This window comes from Mustela nivalis (assembly GCF_964662115.1).
Source record: "Mustela nivalis genome assembly, chromosome: 11".
Classification (NCBI taxonomy): domain Eukaryota; kingdom Metazoa; phylum Chordata; class Mammalia; order Carnivora; family Mustelidae; genus Mustela; species Mustela nivalis.
Genome location: NC_139030.1, coordinates 77,185,915 through 77,212,236, shown reverse-complemented (window position 1 = coordinate 77,212,236; position 26,322 = coordinate 77,185,915). Strand labels below are relative to the sequence as shown.

General features: G+C 41.6%; 1 protein-coding gene across 1 annotated transcript in view; it reads right to left on the bottom strand.

Annotated features, from left to right (window-relative positions):
* The window catches only part of PID1 (phosphotyrosine interaction domain containing 1), a 226,337-nt gene that overhangs the window by 108,006 nt on the left and 92,009 nt on the right, over positions 1–26,322 (bottom strand). Inside the window, exon 2 of the mRNA XM_082690852.1 lies at positions 14,133–14,279. Within this exon, the coding sequence (XP_082546978.1) occupies positions 14,133–14,279 (147 nt within the window). The remainder of the gene's footprint in view (positions 1–14,132; positions 14,280–26,322) is intronic.

Here is a 26,322-nt window from a genome sequence, read left to right as displayed (position 1 = left end):
CCTCTCCTCTTGGTACATCATCTTTTCCATCTCATTCTGGGGTGAAACTGATGATCTCATTGGATCCAACAAGATTAGCTGAAAACCCTGACATCATCAAAGCCATGTGAGATTTGGTTTGACATCGCTATTACTAAAGAAGAGCCTTGCCTAAGTTAATAGTAATCATCACAATGAAGAGAGATATACGATACCATGTATTTCAGATTTAGCTCATTCTCCTAAGATTTCCATTCTGTATCTTTTTAAAAATACACATCGTGTGTGAGTAACAAGTACATAGATTTAACCTATATATTCATACATTTATAGAGATCATTAACGAATATTTATTTTGTTTAAACATATGATTTTAAAAAGAAAAACTGGGTAAAGTCCATAGCAGTGGATTTTAGTGAGTGAATAAACTAATGAGTGAATAAACTAATTGTTTCTTTGTTGCAATGGTCTCCAAATTCCTTCCTTTGGCTCTTTTTCTCAATGACTGTAGCATACATATGACAGAATGACTTCTCTTCCTCCCCACTCTCTTTGCTGAGACGTGACTCTTAAAAAGGAGAAATGAAATCAGATTCTATTGGCATAAGAATGACAGATGCAGCAGGTTTTTGTCATAGAAAAGAGTTCATTTTTGTCATAAAGTTTGTCTTACAGAAGATTTATGTGCAGGGCCCTAAAGCCCTCTGGAGCCCCTGCCCCTAAGTCAAATGCTCCTGAAGGGCCTGGACTCTTGGGAGAGTGTAGATGGGGATGCAAGGGAGGGACAAAGAATAAAAGGGCTTTTGGAAACTTCTGGAATGAGAATAAGCAGGAGAGGACAGAGGAGAGAGGTTTTTATACATAACCGAGATGGGCTCTGAAGGAGCTAGTGAGCTAACCAAGCAGAAAAGCAAACACGTGTTTTGTACCATCCCATGAAGAGACTATCAGTAATGTCTTTGTGATGATGAACGTCTTTTCTGCCCTAACGAGTATTATGGGATAGCCAGATGGTGACATGTAAAAATTCCAGCACTACTCATAAGTGACAAGACACAAGTTTTAAAGAGAATGCATTTACCCATCAACGTGGGGAGAAACTAATTTCAGTTGGATCTTTAGTTCACAAAGTAGCTTTCCTGTGTCCCAGGATGATATACTTTATTTATCCCCATTACTTCCTGAGCAAATTAATTTTTAATTCCTGGGTATGGTTTATGAAGATGGCTGGTGACTCATAAACGCCCATGTGACTAATGTCTCATTTAGAGATCTCAGTATGCACAGAAGCCCTGACATCATTTCTCTTGCCAAGAAATGAAGGTGTCATATTTTCAGGAAAAACAAAGAAATGACAGCCAGCACACCAAGGAACACAGCTGCACCTGTTGTCACAGTGGTTTTTATCATTTACTCGCTAGGTAATCAGGGGTTGAAATACTCAGAGATACAATAAGAAATATCTATACAAATTTAAGAGCATAGTTTATGACCTTTTTTTATGATCTGGCTTATTTATTACCACTTTCACATCTATCTCTTTTGCTACCATGATATCTGTAGTTTATTGACCTTACCATTCAAACAAAGGGGAGCTATATCTGAATAGCAATGGTATTTTATTGACACAGCTCTACTCTTATGAAAAGCTGTAAGTAATTCATGAATATTTCTCTCAACTTGAAAGTAAGTTAAGGATCACTGTTTACATCTTAGATGAAGATATAAAACAAGAGAAGTTCAAACCACTATTGGCAATGAAAGGACCAAACAACTGAGAGGGTAAAGATGGCAAGTTGACCTTAGACATCCATGTCTTCTCCAAACCCTGCTAAACTGTCATAATGAACATTTTTAAGTGAGAAGCACAAAAGGACAAAAATGAATGACAGAAGAGAAACAACTTATTAGAGCTTCCAACAGAGATCTGGAAACTTTAGGAAACCCAGTGAGTCTACACAGACACATGCTCCAAACCAGGTATTATAAAACTGCTGTACCATGAAACTATGAAACTATGTATCTATGTATGTATCATGTAACTATGAAACTCATGTATCATGTTTCTTATTTCTCAAATGGCTCCACAACTGAGAAGGAAAGTAGAAATTTTATTTAAAATTTACTTAAAATTTTACTCAGTACAAAATACTAAGAAATAAGAGTGTCCAAGTTGAAAAGATACACAATTTCCCAACTATAGGAATGAGGGGGGTAGAATTCACATCAAGGCACCTAGTCATGAAATTTCAGAGCACAAAGAACATAAAGAAAATCCCCAAACTTTTCAGAGAGTAGAGAAGGAAGAAAGTCACATGTAAAGGAACATCACTATCTGGATCAAATGGGATCAGATCCCTCAAGAGTAGAGGGTATAGTAGAGATCAATGAACACCACCTCCATAGCTTTAAGTAGAAATTATTTCCAATCTTCATTTCTATACCCAAACTTTCAAAAAGTACGGCTAGAATAAAGAAATTTCAGACATACAAGGCACACGATTTTTACTTCTTGAACGCATGCTCCAGCATAACAAAGAAGGAAATCAAAAAAGAGAGGAAGCTATCAGAGGAATATCCACCTCAAGGGAGAGAAGTCCCCAAGTCACAGCAATGAGAAGGGCCTAATGGCCAGTAATCTGTCAGGTTACTGATACTGATTACTGAGCACAACAGACTCTGAAAGAAGCTCAGGAGAATGTGATAAAGAATATGCTATCTCCACAAGTGAGTGGTTATGCTACACATGGATGGGTATATGCCAAATCAGAAAGTACATTTGAGGAAAATTAAGTATAAGTATTTATAAAATAATGTCAAATCTAAAAATAGTAAGACTATGGATTCAAAAAATATTGTGCAAGAAAGGAAATAAAATCATGGTATCTTGATCCACTCTTCAGTTATCACACAGATAGTAACTAAAATTTCAGAAGTAACTATGTTAGGAATATGGAGGAAGGCAAGTGGGTAGAGTTATTATGGAGCTAAACCTTTACCAAACTAGCCAAAAGAGAGTAACTAAAATGGTAATAGTATAGCACTTGAAATTGGAAGACAAGCATAAGAAGAAACAGCTAAAATAATTACAGTTGGAACAGGACTGGGGTGTGAGAGAGATGCAGGGGACACGTAAACAGTTTATGTTTCATTTTTCATTACTATTTGATAGAGGTTTTTTGGTGTTGTTTTGTTTTGTTTTGTTTTGTTTTGTTTATTGGTAAATCCCTGCGGGTATTCCTTTGATATAGTTTTAAAACTTAAGACAGAAAAAAAATCACTTGCAAAGAAAGTCTAGGCTTATATGAGGTTATATTCAGTCTATATCTCCTGATGTTTCCATATTTAATGAACAGTTTCCATTTAACAAACAATAAATTAAACCAGTCCTTCCAGTAGCAGATAGATGCACCCATGATGTAATATGAAAATTCCTTTAGTGTAAAAAGTAAATAGAACACTAAAAAAAAAATTACTTGACCAAAAATATGCAGAAAATATAAACTTGAAAATGTCTCTTAAACGTTACCTTCTTACATTTACGCACCAGATTTTAGCTTTAAGTCACCTTAACCTTGTAACCATTTCAAGCAAGCTGTACAGTCTCTGCTGGAACCATAAAGTATATTATTAATGAGTTTTTACCAACTTAATTGGTTTTCTGTGTGGTGTTTCTATAGGTTGGCCCACAAATGAAGTCTACCACAGAGGAACTATATTTTATCCAAGGAATTAATCCAGGAAAAGTTGTAAAATAATTAACATATTTCCCAAATAAATGAACCCTAAATCCAGATAATGATTCAACTAAATTTTCAGAACTAAACCAACAAATTGTTTCAAAGACAAATGATCTAAACAGGAAGTCATGAGGGGAAAATAATTTCGTAATGAGAAAGTTCGCACAGACACACACATTATACTCATGATATTTTCCATATCATTTTCAAAATTATCCTTAAAGCTTTACTGAGGGAGGGGAGGCAAAACATTATTCCCCTTCCCTGTGGTAGAACTGTGGAATTTTTTACAAACGTGTTCATCTACTTTTTTTTTTAATGTTATGTTAGTCACCACGCAGTATGTCATTAGTTTTTGATGTAGTGTTCCAAGATTCATTGCTTGCGTATTACACCCAGTGCTCCATGCAGTACATGCCCTCCTTATATGCAGGTGGAGTCCCACAACCAGGTGGGATTTATCCCTGGGATACAAGGGTGGTTCAACATTCGCAAATCAATCAATGTGATAGAACAAATTAATAAGAGAAGAGAGAAAAACCACCTGGTCCTCTCAATTGATGCAGAAAAAGCATTTGACAAAATACAGCATCCTTTCCTGATTAAAACTCTTCAGAGTATAGGGACAGAGGGAACACTCCTCAATTTCAAACATACTCATCTAACATGTCAACTATAAACTGTCAGGACTTAAACCTGTGATTCCATTCAAAATTTTATAACAGCTCTTCCTTTTCAGAAATTTTGATAAAGTAAAATAAAACAACAAAAAAAATTTGGCTCAACATAGGATCAAGATACTTTCACAGACCAATGCTCCTCATTTTTCTGTATTTTAAAATGGCTTTTTGAATTCCAATGAAAGCATTTTCTTGGGCTTAAGAAATAACATAACCTAGGGGCGCCTGGGTGGCTCAGTGGGTTAAGCCTCTGCCTTCGGCTCAGGTCATGATCTCAGGGTCCTGGGATCGAGTCCCGCATCGGGCTCTCTGCTCAGCAGGGAGCCTGCTTCCTCCTCTCTCTCTGCCTGCCTCTCTGCCTACTTGTATTCTCTTTCTGTCAAATAAATAAATAAATAAAATCTTAAAAAAAAAAAAAAGAAATAACATAACCTAAACAACTGATTTACTGGGACCGTTATATTTCTTTTTGCTTAGGAATTTTGGCATCTCTAGAATTCCTCTTTTTTTTTTTTTTTTTTTTTTTTAATATGGAAAGCTTCAAGAATTTGTGTGTCATCCTTGCGCAGGGGCCATGCTAACCTTCTCTGAATTGTTCCAATTTTAGTATATTTGCTGCTGAAGCAAGCACTAGAGTCCCTCATTTATAAAGAAACTATCTGTAATGGGCCAAGTAAGACCACCCCAAAATAGTAAGTCTTCTTCCCTGGAAGGTGACATATTACCTTATAAGGAAAAGGGTCTTTGCTGATTTGATTAAAAATCTTGAGCTGGGGAGACTATTCTGGATTATCACAGGGGCACAAAATCCAACCACAAGTGGGACGCCTGGGTGGCTCAGTGGGTTAAGCTCATGACCCGCCTTCAGCTCAGGTCATGATCTCAGGGTCCTGGGATGGAGCCCCTCATTGGGCTCTCTGCTCAGCAGGAAGCCTGCTTCCCCCATCTCTTTCTCTGCCTGCCTCTCTACTTGTGATCTCTGTCCATCAAATACATAAATAAAATCTTAAATAAATAAACAAACAAATAAATAAATCCAACCACAAGTTTCCTTACAAGAGAAAGGCAAAGGGGGGTAGAAATGGGTAGAAGAGGAGGGGGTAGTGTGATTACACAGGCAGACACTGCAGTGATATGGTCACAAGCCAAGGGCTGCCTGCAGCACCGTAAACTTCAAGAGGCAAGGAGCCGATTTTCTTCTACCACCTCCAGAGAAGTTCCTGGACACCTGACTCTTGCCAGGGATACCTATCTTGGACTTCTGGCCCCTAAATGTATAGAGAATAAACTTCCATTTTAACCACTGAGGTTACCACTAAGCAGCCTGCAGCATCATCCCTGCAAATACATTTGAGTAGGTTCACAATTATTAGACGGACACACCAGACCATACGATACCGACCATGTCGCAAGCTAAACAGGAAAATGTCACTTTCCCTGAAGCTATGGAAATTCTGATTTGGGTGAAGAGAAGAAACAAAAGTCTAAGTCAGGGTGACTTAGAAGAAGCTGTTTTCAAAAGGATCCAACTAGAATGGAGTTTCTTCATGTAAACTTTCGTCCAAAGAAATATTTCCTCTTTAAAATGTATTATTAAAAACAAATTACCAATGTAGTATCTATTCATTGTTGACAAGAAAATGCAAAAAAGAAAAAGACAATAACAAGTTTAACCCATAATCCTGCTATTCAGGGATCACTTCAGCTCATATTTCAGTATTTCACAAAAATAAAATCCTACTAGCATTTTGCAACCAGGTTTTTATTTCATTTAATATGTGATGAACATTTTCCACACCAGTATAATTTCCACAACATAATTTTTAATGACTGCATGTTTTCATAGTGCTGTGGAGCCAAAATATTATAATATCTCTTCTAGGCACTTAGATTATTTTCCCCATTTTTCACTAATGAATCTTTGCTGATCTCCCAAGAGTTTCTGAAGACAAGAAGTAAAATAGACAGTGACATTTGGAGATGCAGGAAGACAGAGTCTTTGACATGAGTCCAAAGGTTAAGCTTTAAAGCCATAACTGGTTCCCTAAAGTGCCCATTTTTCAGGCATAGCCCTCAGTATAGGGCACCAGGAAACAAATAGTTTGAAGGTGTCAAAGATCCCCAGAGAATACCTCAATGAGGCCAACAGCTCTACTGCCCCCACTGCAGGGTAGAGCGACCCCATAAAGAAGCCTACCATCCCACTCAACAAGCACTTAGGCAAAAGGATGATCTATACTCTAAACACGTCGATCGGCTGAAGTGAAAACAATCCCTCATATGAAAAGATGTTAGTCGTCAAATAACAAAAGTGAGCTCATGAAGGGTGAAAAGCTTTGCTGAAGCCACCACAGCTGTCAGTGGGAAGACCAAAGGACAGAATTCAAAGTCCTAAGTGGAGGCTTGCAGCCAAAAAGTTTACAACCACAGAGTATCCTCCCATGCTAGGCACCACAGCTTTGGCATAAGCAGTGTATATGTCAAAATATATACAAAGACCATTCCAGAACAACATACGAGGGCTTCAGCCATCCCAGAGTGGTTTCCATTTTCTCCCCTCAACACTTCCGAGACCAGAACAGGGTGGCCAGGAGAGTGGGCACCATGTGTAGGATGAAATGACAGGAACAAGACGGAGGACAGTTTCAGTGTCTGGTGGGAAGGACCCTCCTTGGGCTCTCATAATGTTCCTTTTCTTGTGATTCTCCTTTCTGTGGTCCTCAAACATTAGAAGTGGGTACACACGTCCATGTGTAAGTGGGTGTGCCTACCTCGCTCCTTCCTCTTCTCGCAGCCCCAATATCCTCGAGGGACAAGACCTCTATGAAATTCTACCTCCATATAACAAGGTACCCGTTGGGTGTCGCCCACTGGTGGTCTCATAGAAACTTCAAATTTCATAAGCTTGAACTCATGACTTCTGAAATCCCACTTCTCTCTCTCTACCTTGAAGAATGGGTTGCCCAATTAGAAACCTGGAACAAAAGCCTGAAAAGGGAGGCTCGAGATTTCTTCAATGAATGAGAACATTCCCCCCAACCTCACCCACCAGGAAGACGAAAGCCCCTCCGTGCAGAAGGCCAAACCACTGCTAGCTGATGGTCACTCAGGACTGTCTACACGGGGCCCTAGAGAGTAGCCGATTCTCAAACTGAGGCTTATCTCATCTGTGCCAGAATATCTCCCGTATATATTCAAGAAGCGGAGCTGGGCTGTAACACAGAAGGAAAGTACACCTCCCCTCCTCCCATCCCCCCACCACTCTGCAACCTGAGGCTTTGCATTTATTTCTACTGCCACTGCTCTTCCTACAGAAGGTATTTGTCCGCCCTTAGGTCGTTAAGCTTTTTTTTTTTGGAGTGGACACCTTTGCTGCCTCTCTAGCCTCTCCTTCCCTCTTCCCTCCGGTTGGAATTTGCCCACTCCAAAGCAAATACATTTCAATGACTTAAGTCAATTCCAGTTAGATTTTCTGTTATTTCAACCCAAAGGATCCCAAACCATTGTCTACCTTTGTGCCCCTACTACCATCTGGGAAATCCTGAGAGCCCGCAGTGTATTCCTGCAGATGAAGAAAGAAATGAGAGAAGCAAGTTTAGGAGGAAGGGAGGGAAGGGGAAATTGACGAAGGAGTAAGAACTGCAGAAAAATAAAAGCTTGTCTCTGAAACAACAGATGTTAGCTCACACCGACTTTGACCTTTCGAGTCAATGTGCTTTGCTTTGTTTACAGGGAAGTCTGAGAAAGAATAAAGAGAAAATGGATTAGAATTAGACACCATTTACTCCAAATCTAGAGATTTACACTTTGGTTTGAACCAAAAGGTTTAAAGGGCGGATGAGGACTCCATGCTTGACTCTTCACTTCATATGTTATTAGTCTTTATTTGTATTCTGTCTCATATCGAAAGCAGAAATGGATTTTGCAAGGAGAGAGTCTGCACAGTTAGCAGAACTGGACTCATGCCATGCCCAAATCACCTACACCAAGAAAAGGCCGCAAAATGCATTCGATGAGGATGACGACACGGTATAATCAATGTTTCTCCCTCATGTGAGTGGGTAAAAGCAGGGACCTTTGGCTAAAATGAAAAAAATAAAAATAAAAAACATGACTACATAAGCTGATCCAATAAGCACAAAAATATGTGTGAAATAGCTACATGTGATGCTAATTTTAAATACATTGAAATTCAAGTAAGAGCCCTCATCCTAAGTAGGGCTGCTGGAATTCACTTTTAAGACTGGCCATCCTACATGGGGGTAAAATGGTAGGATCTGAAGACAGCCTGCAAAGCCTTCATTCAGCTCAGGAACCTCTCCATCTCGTGCAACTGGGATTCAGCTGCTATCCTTCCTGAGAGCTAGTGACTACTGCAATTCTGAATGCACGAACCTCAAGAAGAGTAATAGGAAAATCATCCTGCTGTCTGAATCACAAGTCCCTTCTTGAGAATTAGATTGTTTGATGGCTTCTGCCCTCACAAGGGGAACAGACAGTGAGCGTCTTAGATGGGACTTCACATGATGTAAAACCAGGTCGCCTCTCTTGGGGGAAGGAGAGATTTGGAAGATGGGACGTTCTGTAGGAGAGGAAGCCTAGGTGAGGCCCTGGTGGGGCCCGAGATGAAGCATGAGGGGGCAGAGGCAACTTGATGCCCACCAACCTGCAGAATGAACACAAGGGCCCTTTCATCCTGAGAGATGAGAGAACCAGGAATGGGGGAGAGGGTGGGGTACGGGAAGAAATATTATATGCTCAGTTAGCACTCTTCTCTAGCAACTCCCAAAGCCTGTCTGGTGGTCGAAAAGAGCCAGACCTGGAGACCTGGAGACCAATCTCAGGACGCTAGCTGTCCCCAGCTGAGCAGGTGCAGAGGAGAGACAGCCAGGTAAACCAGAGCCATGGCAGGCAGACTCAGATCCAAACAGGAGACCTATATCAGCAACTGCCAATTTTCCTGCCTTTCCTTCTTGCTTCTTTCCCCTCTTGTCTTCCCAGGTATGTGTCCTCCATGTCATCTTTGTCTTCAACTCATCAGCGTATTTACACTCAAACTACCACCATTCACAAACTTTGTGAATGTTTTAAATAAAAGATAAATGTTACAGCATGTGTTAGATCCCAATTATGTGTCAGCATCTTTGTTCCAGCGTTGCTACTATTTATTTTGGTTCTAAATTATAAATGCCGTAAAGCTGGGGACTATCTCTGTGGAACAGAACATGGGCATCTAGGAGCTCAATGGACATTTCGGGTTTCATTTCCTATGCATGTTTTATAAGGAATGTGACTTTTCATTATGGACTCTCTCTCTCTCTCTCTGTTTTTCAAAAACCAAATTGGAAAGCCTGAGAGGTATATTAGGGGTAAAATTATATGATAATTTTATTTATTTTTTTTTTCAGTGTTCCAAAATTCCTTGTTTACAATACTTTTAGTGCATGATCCCCAATCATTTCTGGGTTTTGTGAACCAAGACAAAATTTGAGTCCAATTGAATCAAGTAAATTTGAGCCTTGGACCTTTAGATGAGAGAATGCCTGAGATACAGTGATCTTAGTTCTAGCTGAACGAAGACGAAGAAACTGAGGCTCGCAGAAGCAAAATGACTTGCTACAATCACATGACAGAGCCAGTTTTAAGAACTATCTTAGGACAGACATGGGAGTCACTCGAGGTCATGAAGAGGGGCTGGAATCTGATGGGGAGGAGCAGAGGCTACGGAGACAGACTGATAAAGTTCAAATGCAGGCTTTGTCAGTTACTCTCTGGATAATCTGGTACAGGAAAGAACCTCTCTATGCCTCAACTAACTCACCTGTGAAATGGGGCCAGAGATGGCCTTTGAACCACTGGATGGTCATGAGGACCCAGTGTTTCTATACCATGAAAAGGGCAAGGAGAGTGCTTAATGCATTCCTAAACATCAGCTCTTCATCATCACCATCATTTCTGTATTATTAGTATTTTATCACTAATTATTATTATCATCAACATTACCACCATTTCACAAAGTCTTTGAGAACTATGGCAATTAGGCCCAGAAATAAGTCAAGTCAACGAAGAACAGCGCCCCCTGTAGGACAAGGTGGCACTTATAGGCGCTGTAGGTAGAGGGCACATGGGATGCACAAATTACCCAGCCCAGTTCTTTCTTGGACATCAGCCTCCTGGTCAGCTACGGCAAACCCATTCTAGTTCCATCCTCCACGGCCCTGGCCGATCTCCCGCCTCCCCAGGCGTGACTCCACTTAGGTCACTTACGTGGCTCTTCTCACACATCACTCTGCAGCTCAGGTCCTCAAGCTCCAGGCACTGCCTGGGCCCCACGGTCATGTAAATTGCAATCTAGTTTTTAAGTGCAGATTCTTTTCTGCCTGCTAAGCTGAGTGCCTGCATCAAAATCTCTGGAAAGAAGGTCCGGAAACCTGCCCCCTAGGGTTTTCTGATACACACAGGAGTTTCAGCAGCCCTGGAGATTTATGGATTCAGGCGCTCGTCTATGCCTTCGACTTGCCTACAAATTGCATTACCTGCAACGTCTGCCTTGATGCCTCTCTCCACAATTCCATGTACACAGAAGGTCTGCCATGACTATGAATTAAATAAATGTTTGCTAACAAGTCAAAGCCACCTAGGATTCTGTGGTGCAAGGCAGGAGAAGCCAGGTATGATCAACCATGGTTGTTGCTGCTGCAAAATCAGAAACAGCATCGGATACTCTGAAAATCTCCAACAAGAGCACGGGCAGGGGCGTCCTAATGGTATGCACTGGGTTTTGCAGTGAAATAACTCCACTCCAGGAAAAAAAAAGGGGGGGGGGGAACGTGGCAGCAGTAGAGGAAAACACACACAAAGACCCAGCTGCCCACAAATGAATAGCCTGGCAGGGCAACCCCATCAGGACCCACAGAGAATACAGATCAGAGGGAAAGGCGAAATCTGACATGAACCAGAGCCTCGATGGTACTAACCATAACCCACTTTCAACTCCCTTTTCCTTTACTCTGCTCCCTCCTGACTCTCTCCCTCCCCCAAACCCACAGTTATGCAGGCAGGACTAGAAAGCTGTTTAGGGAAAAAGACCTAGCAGTGTGTGCAGATGAAGGGTCCTGGTCTGCGGGGCCGCAGCTGGGCCTGGGCTACATTGTGCTCAGTATTCCTGGCAGGCGTGAGCCCGAGAGAGAGCTCCTCCTTCTGCAGCTGGCATTTTGTGAACCAAGTTACTCCTGAGAATCAGAGAGGAAGCATTGCATTTTGTTTCTGTGGATGGTGGGGGGACCAAATGGGGAGGTCAGGACATTCTAAACAGAAATGTCAAGGCTCAAACATGGAACTTTTTTGTTGTTTCTTATCGAAAGAATGTGACTCTGAACACAAACATGAGATTGTCATTGAGAATTAAAGAATGTAACTCCAGTGCGTTTAAGTTAAAATATAACGGTATAAAGGGCATTATAGTATACAAGTTGAAGAAGGATACAATTGGATGTTTTCTTCCTTCAAAGAGAATCTTAAAACTGGAGTTGGCTCAGATCCCTGATTCCAGTTCATGATTATCCACACCTGGAATATCATCTTCAAGGTTTCTAGGGATGGCGAGTTCACAAACTTTCTATAGCCCAATGGACTGCGTTTTACACCTTGAATGCCAAAGTTCTTCCCTGTGTCCCGGTGAAATCACTGATGATCTCCCTTTGTCTAGCTAGACCCACTGATGCCAGGGCAAACTCACTCTCTTTTGTGTGCTCTTCTGAATTCCTTCTGCTCTTTCCAACATCCTTTTAGAGGTAAAAGAAGCAAACACAACCTAATGCAATACACACAGAAAAATTACTCCATGAATCTCAAACCTTATGCTCCTTTTAAGGAAAACGATAGGTTTTTATTCTCCTAGCAGTATTTCTTTCTCTCTAGCAAATATGTCTCTCTCTCTCTGTGTGTGTGTGTGTGTGACACACACACACACACACAATTTCTTCCATATCCTGATTGGATTGCTGGGTCTTTTATTCTGTAACTGCATTTCCCCGCCCCCCCCATTTAAACACACTCCGCAGCCTTTATCCAACGAACCTCTCCTCCTTTCACTTGTCCCTAATGACTTCATCTTGCTTTTGAGGGACCATTTCCCCCAACAGGAACAGAATTCAAAAGGACTCTAGGAAATCTCTAAAGTATGTATAACACAATTTGATCTCATATCACTTTCAAATTTAATGAGTATTTTTATAATTCTTTGTATCATCAATTCACCAAAAGCCTCGCGCACACGGGGACCGAAGGCCAGCTGCATGGATCCCCTGTCTCCTGTTGGAACAGAGCCTCTGGCAAGTGCTCTCTGGAAGCTGAAAATTCACCTTAGTGTACTTACCATTTAAAATCACTTTTTTTTTTTTTTTGATGGAGTCATATAACTAACTCTCTTGCCCAAATCTGACAGTTCCCCACAGTAATTAGAAGAAAGTCAAAACTCTTTGCCACTGCAATGACAAGACTCATCCTATACCCAGACTCTTGCCTGACTGTACCACGGAACACAATTTTCTCAACTTCTGGGTTCTACTGCCCATCCCTCTCCATTACAAAGCACACACAGACTATCTCCACCTCTGAGAATTAACACTCCCTGTCTCTTCTGCCTGATTCTTCCACAAGTTATTCCTGACTGGTTTTCTCAAGAGCCAATGCTTGTTTACCTGTACTCTCTCCTCCCTCTCCCCAGCTAGAAGTTAAACCCTACAAAGATGCTGGTGGGTATTGTTCCCACTGTCCCCAGTGCTGGGTAGACACTGAGCACCCACTGGGTATTTGTGGGATGGATGAACACATGTGGAATTCTGTGTACACACCCATCACTCAAGATTTCTGTAGGCTCCAATCTGACCATAGCAATGCAAGAATGGGAAAGGGGATGGAACATTCTGGCAAGAAAGACTTCCCTAACCTAGAAACGCAAGAAGGAGTCTGTCTACAAGATTATAACAGAAACCCACATGCAAAACATTTGTTTTATTTTATTTTCACTACTCAAAACAAATTTCTGCCCCTTAATTTTTTACTCCTCAAAAAAAAAAGCTAATGACAAAATATGCATAAACATATTTTCTTTGTTATTCCTGAACTGATTGCTTTATTCATCAATTCATGTAAAAAAGAATATCATGCAAGAAAGAACCCAAAAGCCTACCAAAATTATACATTCCATTTCTAGGTTTTCTTTAATGTCAGCATTACAGTTTACATAGATGAGAAGAAATGTTTTTTAATGGATTCTGAGGCATGGATATCAGTATCAATTCTGAGAGCTGAAGCCAAACAAAAATGCAAAATAACCCCCAATGGAGAAGTACACTGTTGAGAAACTTGTTTTTTATTCTTTAAGATGTGTTTTATTTGGAGTGCAAATACAAAGGGAGGAAATATCACTAAGGATAGAACTTTTCTGGGGAGCCCCAAAGTTCCACAGGGTTACAGCAAATATAAGTGAGAAGACTATTTTATTCACACATCCTAGAACTTATGACTTTACCTAGAAACAGTGGAGAGTGGTTGGATTGCTAAAAATACAGCAGATATGAGTTCATCCCACCGCCACTCAACGAAGCTCATCAGTCATGTTACATTTTCATTCCTTTCAAAAGTCACCACTGGGAAACAAGTGTCCTAAGGCTACATGTCCTTTGGTTTGTCCCACCAAAAGAGTCCCTGCTAGCCACATGCCACATACCTTACAGCCACTGTGAGTCCTGGTCTTCATCAGGGGTGTGGTGGTGCACAGCTCGATGGCCTCGGGCTCATGGAAGATGACTGCTGGTAGGGGCTCCTTTTTCAGTGTCAGGACATTCAGCTTGGACTTCAGCATGGTCTGAAAGTGCTGAGAAGCAAGATAAATACATAAATAAGCAAGCCAACTACAGTTAAAGTTTTGGGCATTATACATGGCACAATTGTACATCAAACCCAGGAGGAAAATCTTTGTTTTATGAACTCTGTTTTATGAGGAGAGGTCAAGAGATACTTCAGAAAATGCAGGAAAAAGACTGTCAGGACAGCACTAATGTGACACTATGGGAGACGGCCAACCCCCACCATGAGACCACGGAAATATAGGGTAGCAGAAGAATCACCTAGGACCTTGCTCTGAGAAGTTCTTTAAAGTGATTTATAGAGATAGAATCCTAGAGATTGCACCAGGCCCATTTCAGCCAAATAAGGGAAGATGTTCAGGAGAGAATGTTAAAAGAGCAATTGGGGGGTGGTGGGGGTGGAGTGGGATGCAGTCTAGAGCTAACAGAAAGGAAGACCCAGTGAAAAAGAACACAAGACTCCTGCTCTCCTTCCCCAGTTCTGCCATGCATTGGCTGAAGAACTTTAGAAATTTCACTACTTCCCAATAGACCATTTCATCTGCTGGACTCTAGGTAAATATCAATTTTATACCCAGCTCCCATTGTCACTAGTTGTAAAATATGCCCAGAATCCAACTATATTTAATCACTGCTGCGTATACACCCAGTCCAGGCCCCATCATTGTTTGGTCTACCATAGCGTCTGGTCCAACCACTTCCAACTTTGTCCCAATGCAGATTATTATCACAGCACAGCCAAAGGGAGATTCAATCAATGCATTTCGCCCCTTGTTTAAGATCCTCCCAAGCCTTCCCTTTTTCTCTCAGAAAAATTCCAAGTCCCTTTCATGGCTCATGCACCATGCAGGGACCTCTGCTTCTCTAACCTCATCTCCCACCCTTTACCCTCTCACTTGGATCCAGCCACCATGGCCTCTTTATTCTTCTGAGAATAAGGCAAAGACTCATGTGTCTTGGAACCTCTGAACACGCTACTCCTGCCCTAGTAACTGCCTGCCTGGTTTCCTGATCTTCTTGAGGACCTTGATCAAATGTCACCTTATGGGACAGTCCTTCTTGATCAACATTATGTAAAATAGCATATGTGTGCACACATTCACACAGACACGCACAGACGGCTTCATGGGCAAGCAACCTGTTCCGTCACAACAGTGTCCCATGCTCAGGAAGCTCCACACTCGCTTTAATGCTCTTGGGTTAAAGTCAAAATCTTGAAATCCCTCATAACTGTACCTTTGAGCTTGCATTTCATAAGCAAAGTCCAATGAGATGGCAGTGTGCGTACATGAATAGAGGAAATATACACAGTATGAGCATCTCCTGATGCCTAAAAATTCAATGGGATGCCAAGTGAGCACAAGGTAAAGGTGTTAAGCCTACGGCTCAGTAAGCAGAGCACTGACAGCCCCAAGAGTCCATGCTTAGAAGTAGAACTTGCTTCAAGTGCACAAAGAAGTCAGTTGTATCCTAATTAACATGAGTGCTCAAGGAACTCTAGCATATCCCTTTTATCTGCATGACTTTTCCTGTAGTAGGCAACCACTTATACTAAAAATGACAGCAGGGAAGGAAAGGGACAGGCAGGACAACCACAGCTCCTCCTCCTCCCATCCATCCCTCCTCAGGAATCCTCAAACCAAAGGTAAAGTGTGGGGAGAACGTGCATGTCTTAGAGATGAAAGAAAAACAGATGAGCTGGGTTCATAGTGTGTTTTCACTGCTCTGGCAAGCACAACATTGAGACACACCCATGAACTAAGAAATGCAGATCGTGTGACTTCAGTGATTCCACTTCTATATTTGCATTGAAAATGGGCATTGCACAACCTAATGAGGAATGGCAGATTTGTGTTAATAATCTAAATTCTGAATTTTTCTTTGCTTACAACAGATAAAATAGCAAAAGCCAAACAGAAAGAAAAAAAAAATCACTCTGACTATCGCAGAGAGAAATTCAAGGAAGAAAGGAAAAAGTTTTATGTTTCAGTATTTTTGGTGGCAATTTTTTCGATTTTTTGAAGAGAGACACTGCATATTCACTGTGCCCTGCGCCTCACAAATTGTGGGGCCAGATCTGCCCATGTACATACTTCTCACTGTGTAGTCCCTTCCTCCGCTTTATTATTCTCATCACTACTTATAACCACTACAAAATTATGTATTTTATTTATCTTATTTTCTGTCATCTTCCATTAGAATAAAAATGCCATAAGAGCAGAAACTGTTTCAGTCAGTGAAGGATCCCAAGGGCCTAAAACAGTTTCATGGGTTCACAGAGAATCTACAAGAACTCCCATCTGACCACACTGATTGTCCGTTTTATAAGCCACCTTCACTCAACTAAACATGAATCCAGGAGTTGCTGCGAAGGTACTTTGTAGGTATTATTTTAAGTCCATAATCATTTGAGTGCAGACATAGCCTCGATAATCTGGGTGGACTGGAGTCAACCCACTGAGAAGACCTTACCAGGTGAGATGAGGCTTCCCTGAGGAGGAAGAACTTCTACCTGTGGACGGCAGCTTCAGTCTGTGCCAAGAGTTCCAGCCGACCCTTCCCGACAGCCTGCCCCAGGGATCTCAGACTTGCCTCGCCAGCGTCCGCAACAGCATAAGCCAGTTCCCTGCATAAATCTTGCTGCATAAATCTTATGCTGCATAAATCTCACTAGTTCCATCTCTCTGATCCAACCCTGACTCATACTGCTACCTTCTAGGTGATAAAGTTGCCACGCCGGTATTTCTTCAAATAGGAGAAATAGTTACCCTAATATTTCCCTGTGAGTCCTGATTTGTAATTTTTAAAAACAGAGAGGCAAGTTTTCATATGAATCTGGAAGCTTCTGTCTTTGGTCTTAATTGGTTCTCGTCCAACACTGGGGGTAACAAAGGTGTCTGAGCGGAGCACCACAGACACCTAAGAGTGAGAGGCAAAGCTGGTTGCCCTGGCGGGACAGCAGCTGAGGTCATACAATGAAGAGGGTAAAGGGGAGAACGCTCAGAAGACAAGGTGACGAGCAAGTGGGGACACCGTACCCCGTCTGCCATTTTGCTGGAGCTCAATGAGAAGTACATGGCTCAACTCAGCCTGACTCCTGCCACACAGTATGTTCCTAAAGATGGCCCCAGAGGTGACTCTACTGTCATGAAGGCTGGACCACCTCACTGCCCAGAAGCTCTGAGACTGCCCCCCGGCCCCCATTGTGGGACCAATGTCACGGCTCTCAGTCCTGTCGTTGAGCACCAAGAGAGACGGGAAGCTGCAGACTGGCACAAACACACACACAGCCGGACAGCCAAGTAAAAGAATGAAAGAAACATTTTAAAAACCCAAAACTGGGGACAGTGTGCCAACTTCAACACACAGTCTGCATAACTCGAGCTACATAACTCTTCAGAGCCTTGGCACCTCCCGCCAGACAAGGTGCGTGCCCCACGTTAGCTCACCGGGCCATCGGGTGCACCTTCCCTGAACACCTGCACTCAGCCAGACACCGTGGCAGACGCAGCTGGAACGGAAATCAAATGTTAGCCTCTGCCTGAAAGGGGTTCTCCCGGTAGCTGGAGACTGGGAAATCAAATGACAGCTGCAAATCGTGTGAGTTTATCAGACTAGCTCAATGGAGATGCTAGGGCAGTATCTGAACGTGAAATTGAGAAATGACTCCTTTAAAAAACATGGCAGGGCGGTTAGGGCCCCTGGGTGGCTCAGTCGGTTAAGCATCTGCCTTCAGCTCAGGTCATGATCCCAGGGTGCTGGGATCGAGTCCCACGGGTTCTCTCCTCAGGAAGTCTGCTTCTCCCTCTCCCTCTGCTTGCTGCTCTGCCTACTTGTGCTGTCTCTCTCTCTGTCTCTATCAAATGAATAAATAAAATCTTTAAAAAAATTTTTTTAATTTTTTTTTCTTTAATGGCTTTGTCCTTTTTGCCAACAATCAAAGTGTGAGGGTAAAGAGGGAAATACACTGTGAATTATCTGATGAGTCATTGAGTCTACAATAATATGTCTTCTTATGGAAAATTAACATTTTTATGTAACTCTGAGTGGCTCTTGTAAATCTTCAAGTGGTGGCTTTAGCCATTTGTGATAAAAACACTCTTGTGCCCTCTTCGAGAAAATGCCTCCACTGCTATCTAGCTGCTCTTTGGACTGGGGCTGTCCCTGTCCCCTGACCCTGGGAAGAATATGGGACATAGGCTGACCACCTGAGTACCGCGTGTCCCTGGCTAAAGGCACTGGTTTAGAGGAAACTCAAGACTGGCTGAACAGACTCTTCCAGAAGGGCTTCTTCCAGAAGCGACCAAGTTGCCCACGCCAGGGTGATGAGAGTACAAAGCTGCTGTTGACCTGCTCACCCGCCAAGGTCAGCCTGAGAATGAGATTGCACAGAGACAAAGAGGACCGGGATACGGAGGGTCACCGACTTGACATTGCTGAGCCCTGGACCCAGCCTCATCTGACTCAGATCCATCCACGGATTTACAGAGACTATGAACCAATCCATCTCCGTGATGCTTCAGCGAGCTCGGGTTAGGAGTCTGACCCTGGCAACCAAGAGTCTCGCTAACACAAATGACTTCTCGATGAAAAGAAAAATCGTCTGAAACAATAAAATGGAGCCACTAACAAAATTCAACAAGGACTTCATAAATGTTAAACTGCAGAAGCCAACAGCAACATTGTATTTAAAAAAAAAAGACAGTGAATCTTGCATTTTGTTACCTGAATAGGTTGAGCCTTAATGATAAAACACCAATAATAATTGAAACGAGGTATTACAGTCCTTAGGTTATCCATGTTTGCAATACAGTCCTCTGAGCTCCAGCAGAAATGAGATGAATTCTAAGTCTCCAGAGATAGCCAAAGGACATATGATGACATCCGTTCATGTGACAAATTCCCTTGCTGGGTAGCAAAGATGGAGATGGGACAACCAGCTCTATCAGAACTGCAAGGCTTGTACTTCCCAGGTCTTCACTTTCCCATCTGTCAAGTGGAAAGGGCTACGTTATGTCATGTCAAAAAGGGTATTGCTTGTTCTTTGCGGTGGTAGACAAATGCAACGAAGACAATGCAATTTACCATCATCTAGGAGCATTACAAAAAGGCAACAAAAGAGGAATCTAGTAGAGGAGTTTGGAAATGCGATTGCTCCCAAATGAAAGACGCACAGAGTTCCATAAAGAAAATGTGTTATTCATTCTTAAAGGAGGGAAGTGAATAGTGTTGTAGAAAATTAGGGCACTGCCCCGGACACATTAAACAAAGCTCGGCTTTCTGCATTGGGTGCTTTCTGTGCAACCCTAAAATAGAGCCTCTAAATCAAGCCCCATTATGCGAATGGGGTAACCGCCATGCCCTGTATAATTTTACAGTTGGCGCTTCCTACTCCTATTCAGACATTAATCTCTGACAGTTCAGCAGGCAAGGATTTACATATTTTACCAATTCAAATCGGGTGTATCTCACCTTTGTATTGACTCTCTATCCAAAATATAAAGCATCTTTTGAAGGCAAATCCCGCTTCCTCTTTTTCTAAGATAACTGGAACACTATCCTCCCTCAAATTAAAGAAAAGGCATTAAGGTTTTAATCCCTGGTTCATCCTTGCATTGTGAAGGCTGGCTAAAATGGTCAGTTTTAACTTGCAAATTACTGATTCAGTAAGGCCTTAATCAAGCTTCAGAAATATTGCAAATGTTCTCCTGAAGAGAATGACAAGGAATCAGTGGGTGAACCAAATAAATGGAGAACTTCAGTTCCCCAAACAAATGTTAATTTGTACCAGGCGCAAAAAAATCTGTAGGGCTTTCACATTCTGTTCATAACCACACTGCATTTTATTCCTTGGGGGGTATGTAAGAATTAATTAAACTTTGTTGTGGTTACCTTACATTTTATACCATTTATTTTTTAAAAAAGTAGATTCAAGCCCCAAGCATCAGAAAAGAAACCATTGCAATACTCCACCTTGACTTTCCAGAAGATCTCACTTATCACTTTTAATGAAAAATTCTTAGATTTCTGTTTTTAAATATTTATTCTGGCATTTTTACAAAACAAAAAGATAACATAAAAGCAAGAAAAAAATACTTTCCTGTTAAAGAAACCACAAATGATCAGCTATACAATTAAGAGCAATCCCATGAATGAGTAAAAGAAAAATTTCACGTACATCCAATTTTCACGTGAGTATGTTTTAATACAAAAGATGTTTTTCACTTTTGTCCTTTTTTAAAAGGAAAAGAGAGTTGGAAACTCTCCCCCCAAAGTCAGCAAGCATATTCAAAATTGCACTCTTTCACTTTGAAGATTAATGCATTTTATGTCGATCTGGTATTTCAAGAAAAGAAAGACCTACAGCAGTCTGGCATCTTCCTTCTTGCTGCAAAGTGTCCTAGTAGCTGCCTTATTGCAAAAAGTTCCAACTTAATTTTAAAGGCCTACCTCCAGACACTCCTAAATTTAAAAGGTTGTCTATATCTGTTAAAGTGATCGCTATTATTAAACTAACTGAAAATACTCATGTTCACACACCCGTATTTATTCATGCAGTTTTAATTATGGAAGCGTTTCTTTTGCACATCACAGATTCTCTCAAGAGATTATGTGGGAGAGGCACAAAAATAACTCAATGCCCACAGAGCCCGCAGAAAGCCCTCAAGGCTCGAGAAGAGCTCACTGTGGAGGAGGAAGATTTCAGCACACGTACACAGGAGTATAACAGTCGGAAAAGGTGAAGTGGAAATATGGTATTGGTTGTGTACTATCACCCGAACGCAGTAAGTTAAAGGTGTAGGCCAGGGGCGCCTACGTGGCTTGGTGGGTTAAGCCTCTGCCTTCCGCTCAGGTCATGTTCTCAGGGTCCTGGGATTGACCTCGGTGTGGGGCTCTCTGCTCAGCAGAGAACTTGCTTCTCCCTCTCTCTCTCTCTGCCACTCCCCCTGCTTATGCTCTCTCTCTCTCTATCTGTCAAATAAATGAATAAAATCTTTAATAAATAAATAAATAAATAAAGGTGTATGCTACAAACCATAAAGCAAAGACTGATATAACAAGCCCAAGAGTTAGAAAAGATAAAACAGAATCATAAAAAAAGAAGGCCAAAGGAGATGGGAAAGGTAACAACAATAAAAATCCAGATGAGACAAAGAGAAAATAAATCATAAAGTGAAAGATTTAAAAATCTATAAAATTGATGCCCCTAGTAAAAAAGAAGGCAGATTTAGTGAGATTTTGATGAGGGAGGCCTGATTCTATATTGCCTAGAGAAATTTGCTCAAAATATAAAGAAGCAAATACTACTGGTAGGACCACAAAGGATAAATAAACATCAACTACAAATAGGGTTGGAGATTTCAACCCTGCCCTCTCCCAAATGGGTAAAATACATAAAAAAGTGGCAAGGATCTCTCAAGTTTGAATAACACCACCAACCAACGTGATATAATTGACATTTATAGACGGCTCCACCCAAAAACAACAGAATTCAAGGGTACAGAATACACTTCACCAAAACAGACCAAATTCTGGACCATAAAAAACAATTAAAAAAAATAAAATAAAAAACACCTCAGTAAATTCTACAAAGGAAAATCAACAGAAAGATCTCGGTAAAATTTTCAAATACATGGAAACTAGTACAGTTCCAAATAACCCCTAAAATCAAAGAATAAATCAAAAGACAAGGCAGAACATACTTCGAACTGAATGGAAATGAAAACATAACACATCGAAAAATCTGAGATGCCACTAAAACATACGTAAGGGTAACGGTACTTTTATAGCACAAAATGCCAATATTAGAAAAGAAGAAAATTCTTTCTTCAATAAACTCAGCTTACTGAGCTTCAACCTTCAAAAAGAAAAAAAAAAAAAGGAAGACTAAACAGAGTAAATGAAACCCAAAGTGAGTAGAAGAAACCAAATAATAAATCAAGATTGGAGGAGGAAAATCAACCAATAAATGTAAAACACAGAAAATCAATAATCAATATGATGGCCTATCTCCACGTTCAATAACTCTTCCTTTGCATCTGCTGAGTCTACTGATGAGCTCATTAAAGGCCGTCTTCATCTCCGTTAACTCTGTTGTTGTCTTCCTTCTCATTTTTGTTTTTCTTAGCACTTTTGTGCAATTATTTCTTTGCTGAAATACCCCATGCTTGCTCTTCACTTTTTTCACTGAAGCCTTTAAATATTTATCAGTTATTTTAAATTCCCTATCAGAGTCATCTCTGGGCCTGGTTCTGTTAATGGCTTTGTCTTCTCACTACAGATTGTTTTCCTCCTGGCTTTTTGTGCCTCTCCTATTTTTCTGCTGGATTCTGGACATCATGTGCAATAGAGTCCCAGGGAAATAACGCTTAAACCTGAAACTGATCACATCCCTTCTGCTCGGGCATCAGTGTGGTGTCGGACATCAGTCTCGTCTGAAACTGGTCTAGCTTGGGTTTTATTGCTGCACCACAGTTTTCGATTCCTCTAGAATGACATTGTCTTTAGGCTGGGGTCTGCGTCACTGGGAGGTGTATCTCAATGTTCCTGTTCCCTCTTGCAGACTTCTCTGTACCCTTAGGACTCACAGCATCTCCCCCACCCCTGCTTCCCCTGCCCCCACAGGTTAACTGCAACTGCTTGATACTAGGTGCTTTCTAGCCGGGGAGTGTGCTGGGGGAGTGCAAGGAAGTATTCTTCCCTCTTGCTCCACCTCAGCCTTAGGCAGATCCTGTGTCCTCTGGTCTTGGAAGTCAGGCTTTCTCAGTGATCTTGTCTCTGTCCCCGCTGTTTAGAGACCACTACTTGTCTGGATCCAGGGTGGCTCCCTGCCTTTCTTCCAGATGCAGAAGACTTTTTTCTTTTCCTCTCCACATGTTACAATAAGTCTTCACCTAAGCCCTCAAAGCACAGGATGTTTCCCCCTTCCCCAGCTGTGCAGTCTCGTGTTCCTTAGAAGACATGAGTCCGGGTACCTGACCTTAACCATGACAGCCACCCCTCCCCCAGGCCTAGACCATCAAAGAAGGCATGCTTTGGCCTCCAGCCTCGCTGTCAGAAGATCTCATGAGTCCCGGTGGTGCTCTGTTTGGAAAGGCCTATGAGTTGATGCAAATTCCCTTTGGGTGAAGAGTAACCATGAGCTCTTCACACCAGTACTAGGCAACAATCAACCCTTAAAAATGAGTGAAGAAAGTTAGCTTAGTATTTCCTACCCCTTTGCCTTGCAAGCCATCTTCCACCATTCTCCACTACAAGTGAGCTGTAACTCATATAGTGCTTTTTTTTTTTTTTTTTGGAAGTCTTGTTTTCTATATATTTCGGGCCAGTTGGATGTACTATGACCCTGGCTTTTTTTTTTTTTTTTTTTTTTTGACCCTGGCTCTTTGATGGATTCGAGAGGTTTGATTCTATAAATTAGCTGTTTTTTTCTCATTAACAGGATGGAAAGTGATGCTCTTCTTCCTTCTAGGCAGAAGCCAGAGTCAAATTTATATTTTTAATCAACCAAAACTAAACGCACTGAAGATTGCTTTGTATTTGGAAAGATAGCCATAAAATGTTATAAAATATATATTAGTACTATCCTTAAGTTCCAAAGGTCCTTTCCCCTCAAGCCCTGTTTCCGTCCAGCTCAGATATTTATGGGTTCGTGGATGCTAACTACTATCTGGTTGTGGTCGGCTTCTTCCCTCCCTTCTCAGACACATCCTCTCCTGCTTTGGAAATGTGGACACAGGAACCCTGAAACTCTGTCTAGGAGGAATTACAACCCAGAAATGCAGAACGTCGAGAAGAGGAGCAACCTTCCAGATGACCTAGACCAACTCCCTCATTTCACAGATGAAGAAACTGTAATGACTGGCCTGGTTCAGTCAACCGGCATACCAGCCCAGATCACTGCACCCGTCCAGAGTCGATAAGCTTGCTGCTGTATCATCTCTTAAAACTGCATAATAGGTGCACCTGGGTGGCTCAGTCGGTTAAGCATCTGCCTTCCAGTCAGGTCGTGGTCTCACAGTCTTGGGATTGAGCCCCGCTTTGGGGGTCCCTTCTCAGGGGGCAGTTCACTTCCTCTCTCCCTCTCCTGCTCCTTCTTGTGCTCTCTCGTTTGTTCTCTCCCTCTCTCAAAAGTACACAAATAAAATCTTCTCACCACGACCAAGTGGGATTTATTCCAGGGCTGCAAGGTTGGTTCAACATCCGCAAATCAGTCAATGTGATACAACACATCAATAAAAGAAAGAACAAGAACCATATGATACTCTCAATAGATGCTGAAAAAGCATTTGACAAAGTACAGCATCCCTTCCTGATCAAAACTCTTCAAAGTGTAGGGATAGAGGGCACATACCTCAATATCATCAAAGCCATCTATGAAAAACCCACCGCAAATATCATTCTCAATGGAGAAAAACTGAAAGCTTTTCCGCTAAGGTCAGGAACACGGCAGGGATGTCCATTATCACCACTGCTATTCAGCATAGTACTAGAGGTCCTAGCCTCAGCAATCAGACAACGAAAGGAAATTAAAGGCATCCAAATCGGCAAAGAAGAAGTCAAATTATCACTCTTCGCAGATGATATGATACTATATGTGGAAAACCCAAAAGACTCCACTCCAAAACTGCTAGAACTTATACAGGAATTCAGTAAAGTGTCAGGATATAAAATCAATGCACAAAAATAAGTAAATAAAACTGCATAATAGATATCATTCTGTAATCAATAGTATAAGGCACGGAATGAAATGAAAGGTTTTAGAATCAGAAAATCCTAGGTTCAGTCATGAGTCTCAGTATATGACTCACCATACTGCAGGAGCAGCAAGTGATACAAATGTGCGCATGAGAGAGAGAGAGAGAGAGAGGTAGAGGTGGATCCACACTTCCCATCAAGTGACAAAGGCACTTGACAAGGATTATCTCACTTACCTTCCAATACCATTCTGAATAAAGCAGAGCGGATTTGCTCTAAGGCGCTCTGACGTCAAGGTCCTGAGTCTCTAATAAATTCTGCGGTATTACCCCCGACAATGTACATCAAATACCTAGAGGAATAACTGTACACACGTGCGTGCGTGCGCACACACACACACACACACACAAATTGTCCTTATTTTTTTCCCTCCCTATGTTCTGCCATTTAATTGGCTCAGCCAATTAAATGTCCGACTCTTGATTTCAGCTCAGTTCATGATCTCAGGGTTGTGGGATCGAACCCCATGTCAGGCTCTGTGCTGAACTTGGAGTCTGCTTAAGAGTCTCCCTCTTCCCCTGTCTCTCCCCCATCTGCTACACAAACGCATGGCTCTCACTCTCTCTCTCTGAAAAAACAAAACAAAACTCTAGAAGCACATATACAAAAGCATAAATAGTATTGTTTCCGGGCTATTGAATTATATCTAATTTTTTTCACTTTTTTCCTTTGCTCTCTTTCCTCTTGCTAATTTATATTTTCAATCATGCTGAAAGCCAACTGCTACTAATTTTCTGTAAACTTTACTGTCATCTATCTGCAATTTTCTAGTAGCTGGCCTTGATCAGGTAGCTCCCTAACCATGTCCTTCTCAGATGCACACGTGAGCATGAGTGAAACACAAGGTGAGCCTTTAAAACCCAGATCAAGGCAAGTACATGACAAGAAACACCCCAAGAACTTGTTCTCCTCCAAAGCAATAAATGAGGGCACAGAGCAGAGAATAAAAACAAAACAGCATAAACAACCTTTTAGAAGACTGAAGTCAGACCAAACAAGGTAAGATTTGGACCAAACCAAATTTAAGAGTTTAAGATTCCACAGGGGATGGGCATTTAGGAGGGCACGTGTTGTGATGAGCACTGGGTGTTACACATAACCAATGAATCATGGAACACTACATCAAAAACTAATGATGTACTATATGGTGGCTAATGGAACATAATTTTTTTAAAAAAATGTTCTTTCTCCTATTTCCCCAAAGGACTTCATTCAGTTCCTGGGTACAGCCCCAGGGACACCTTTATGTTCCAATTGGAAATGCCTGCTTTGTGGTGTCAGGAAATCCTCTGC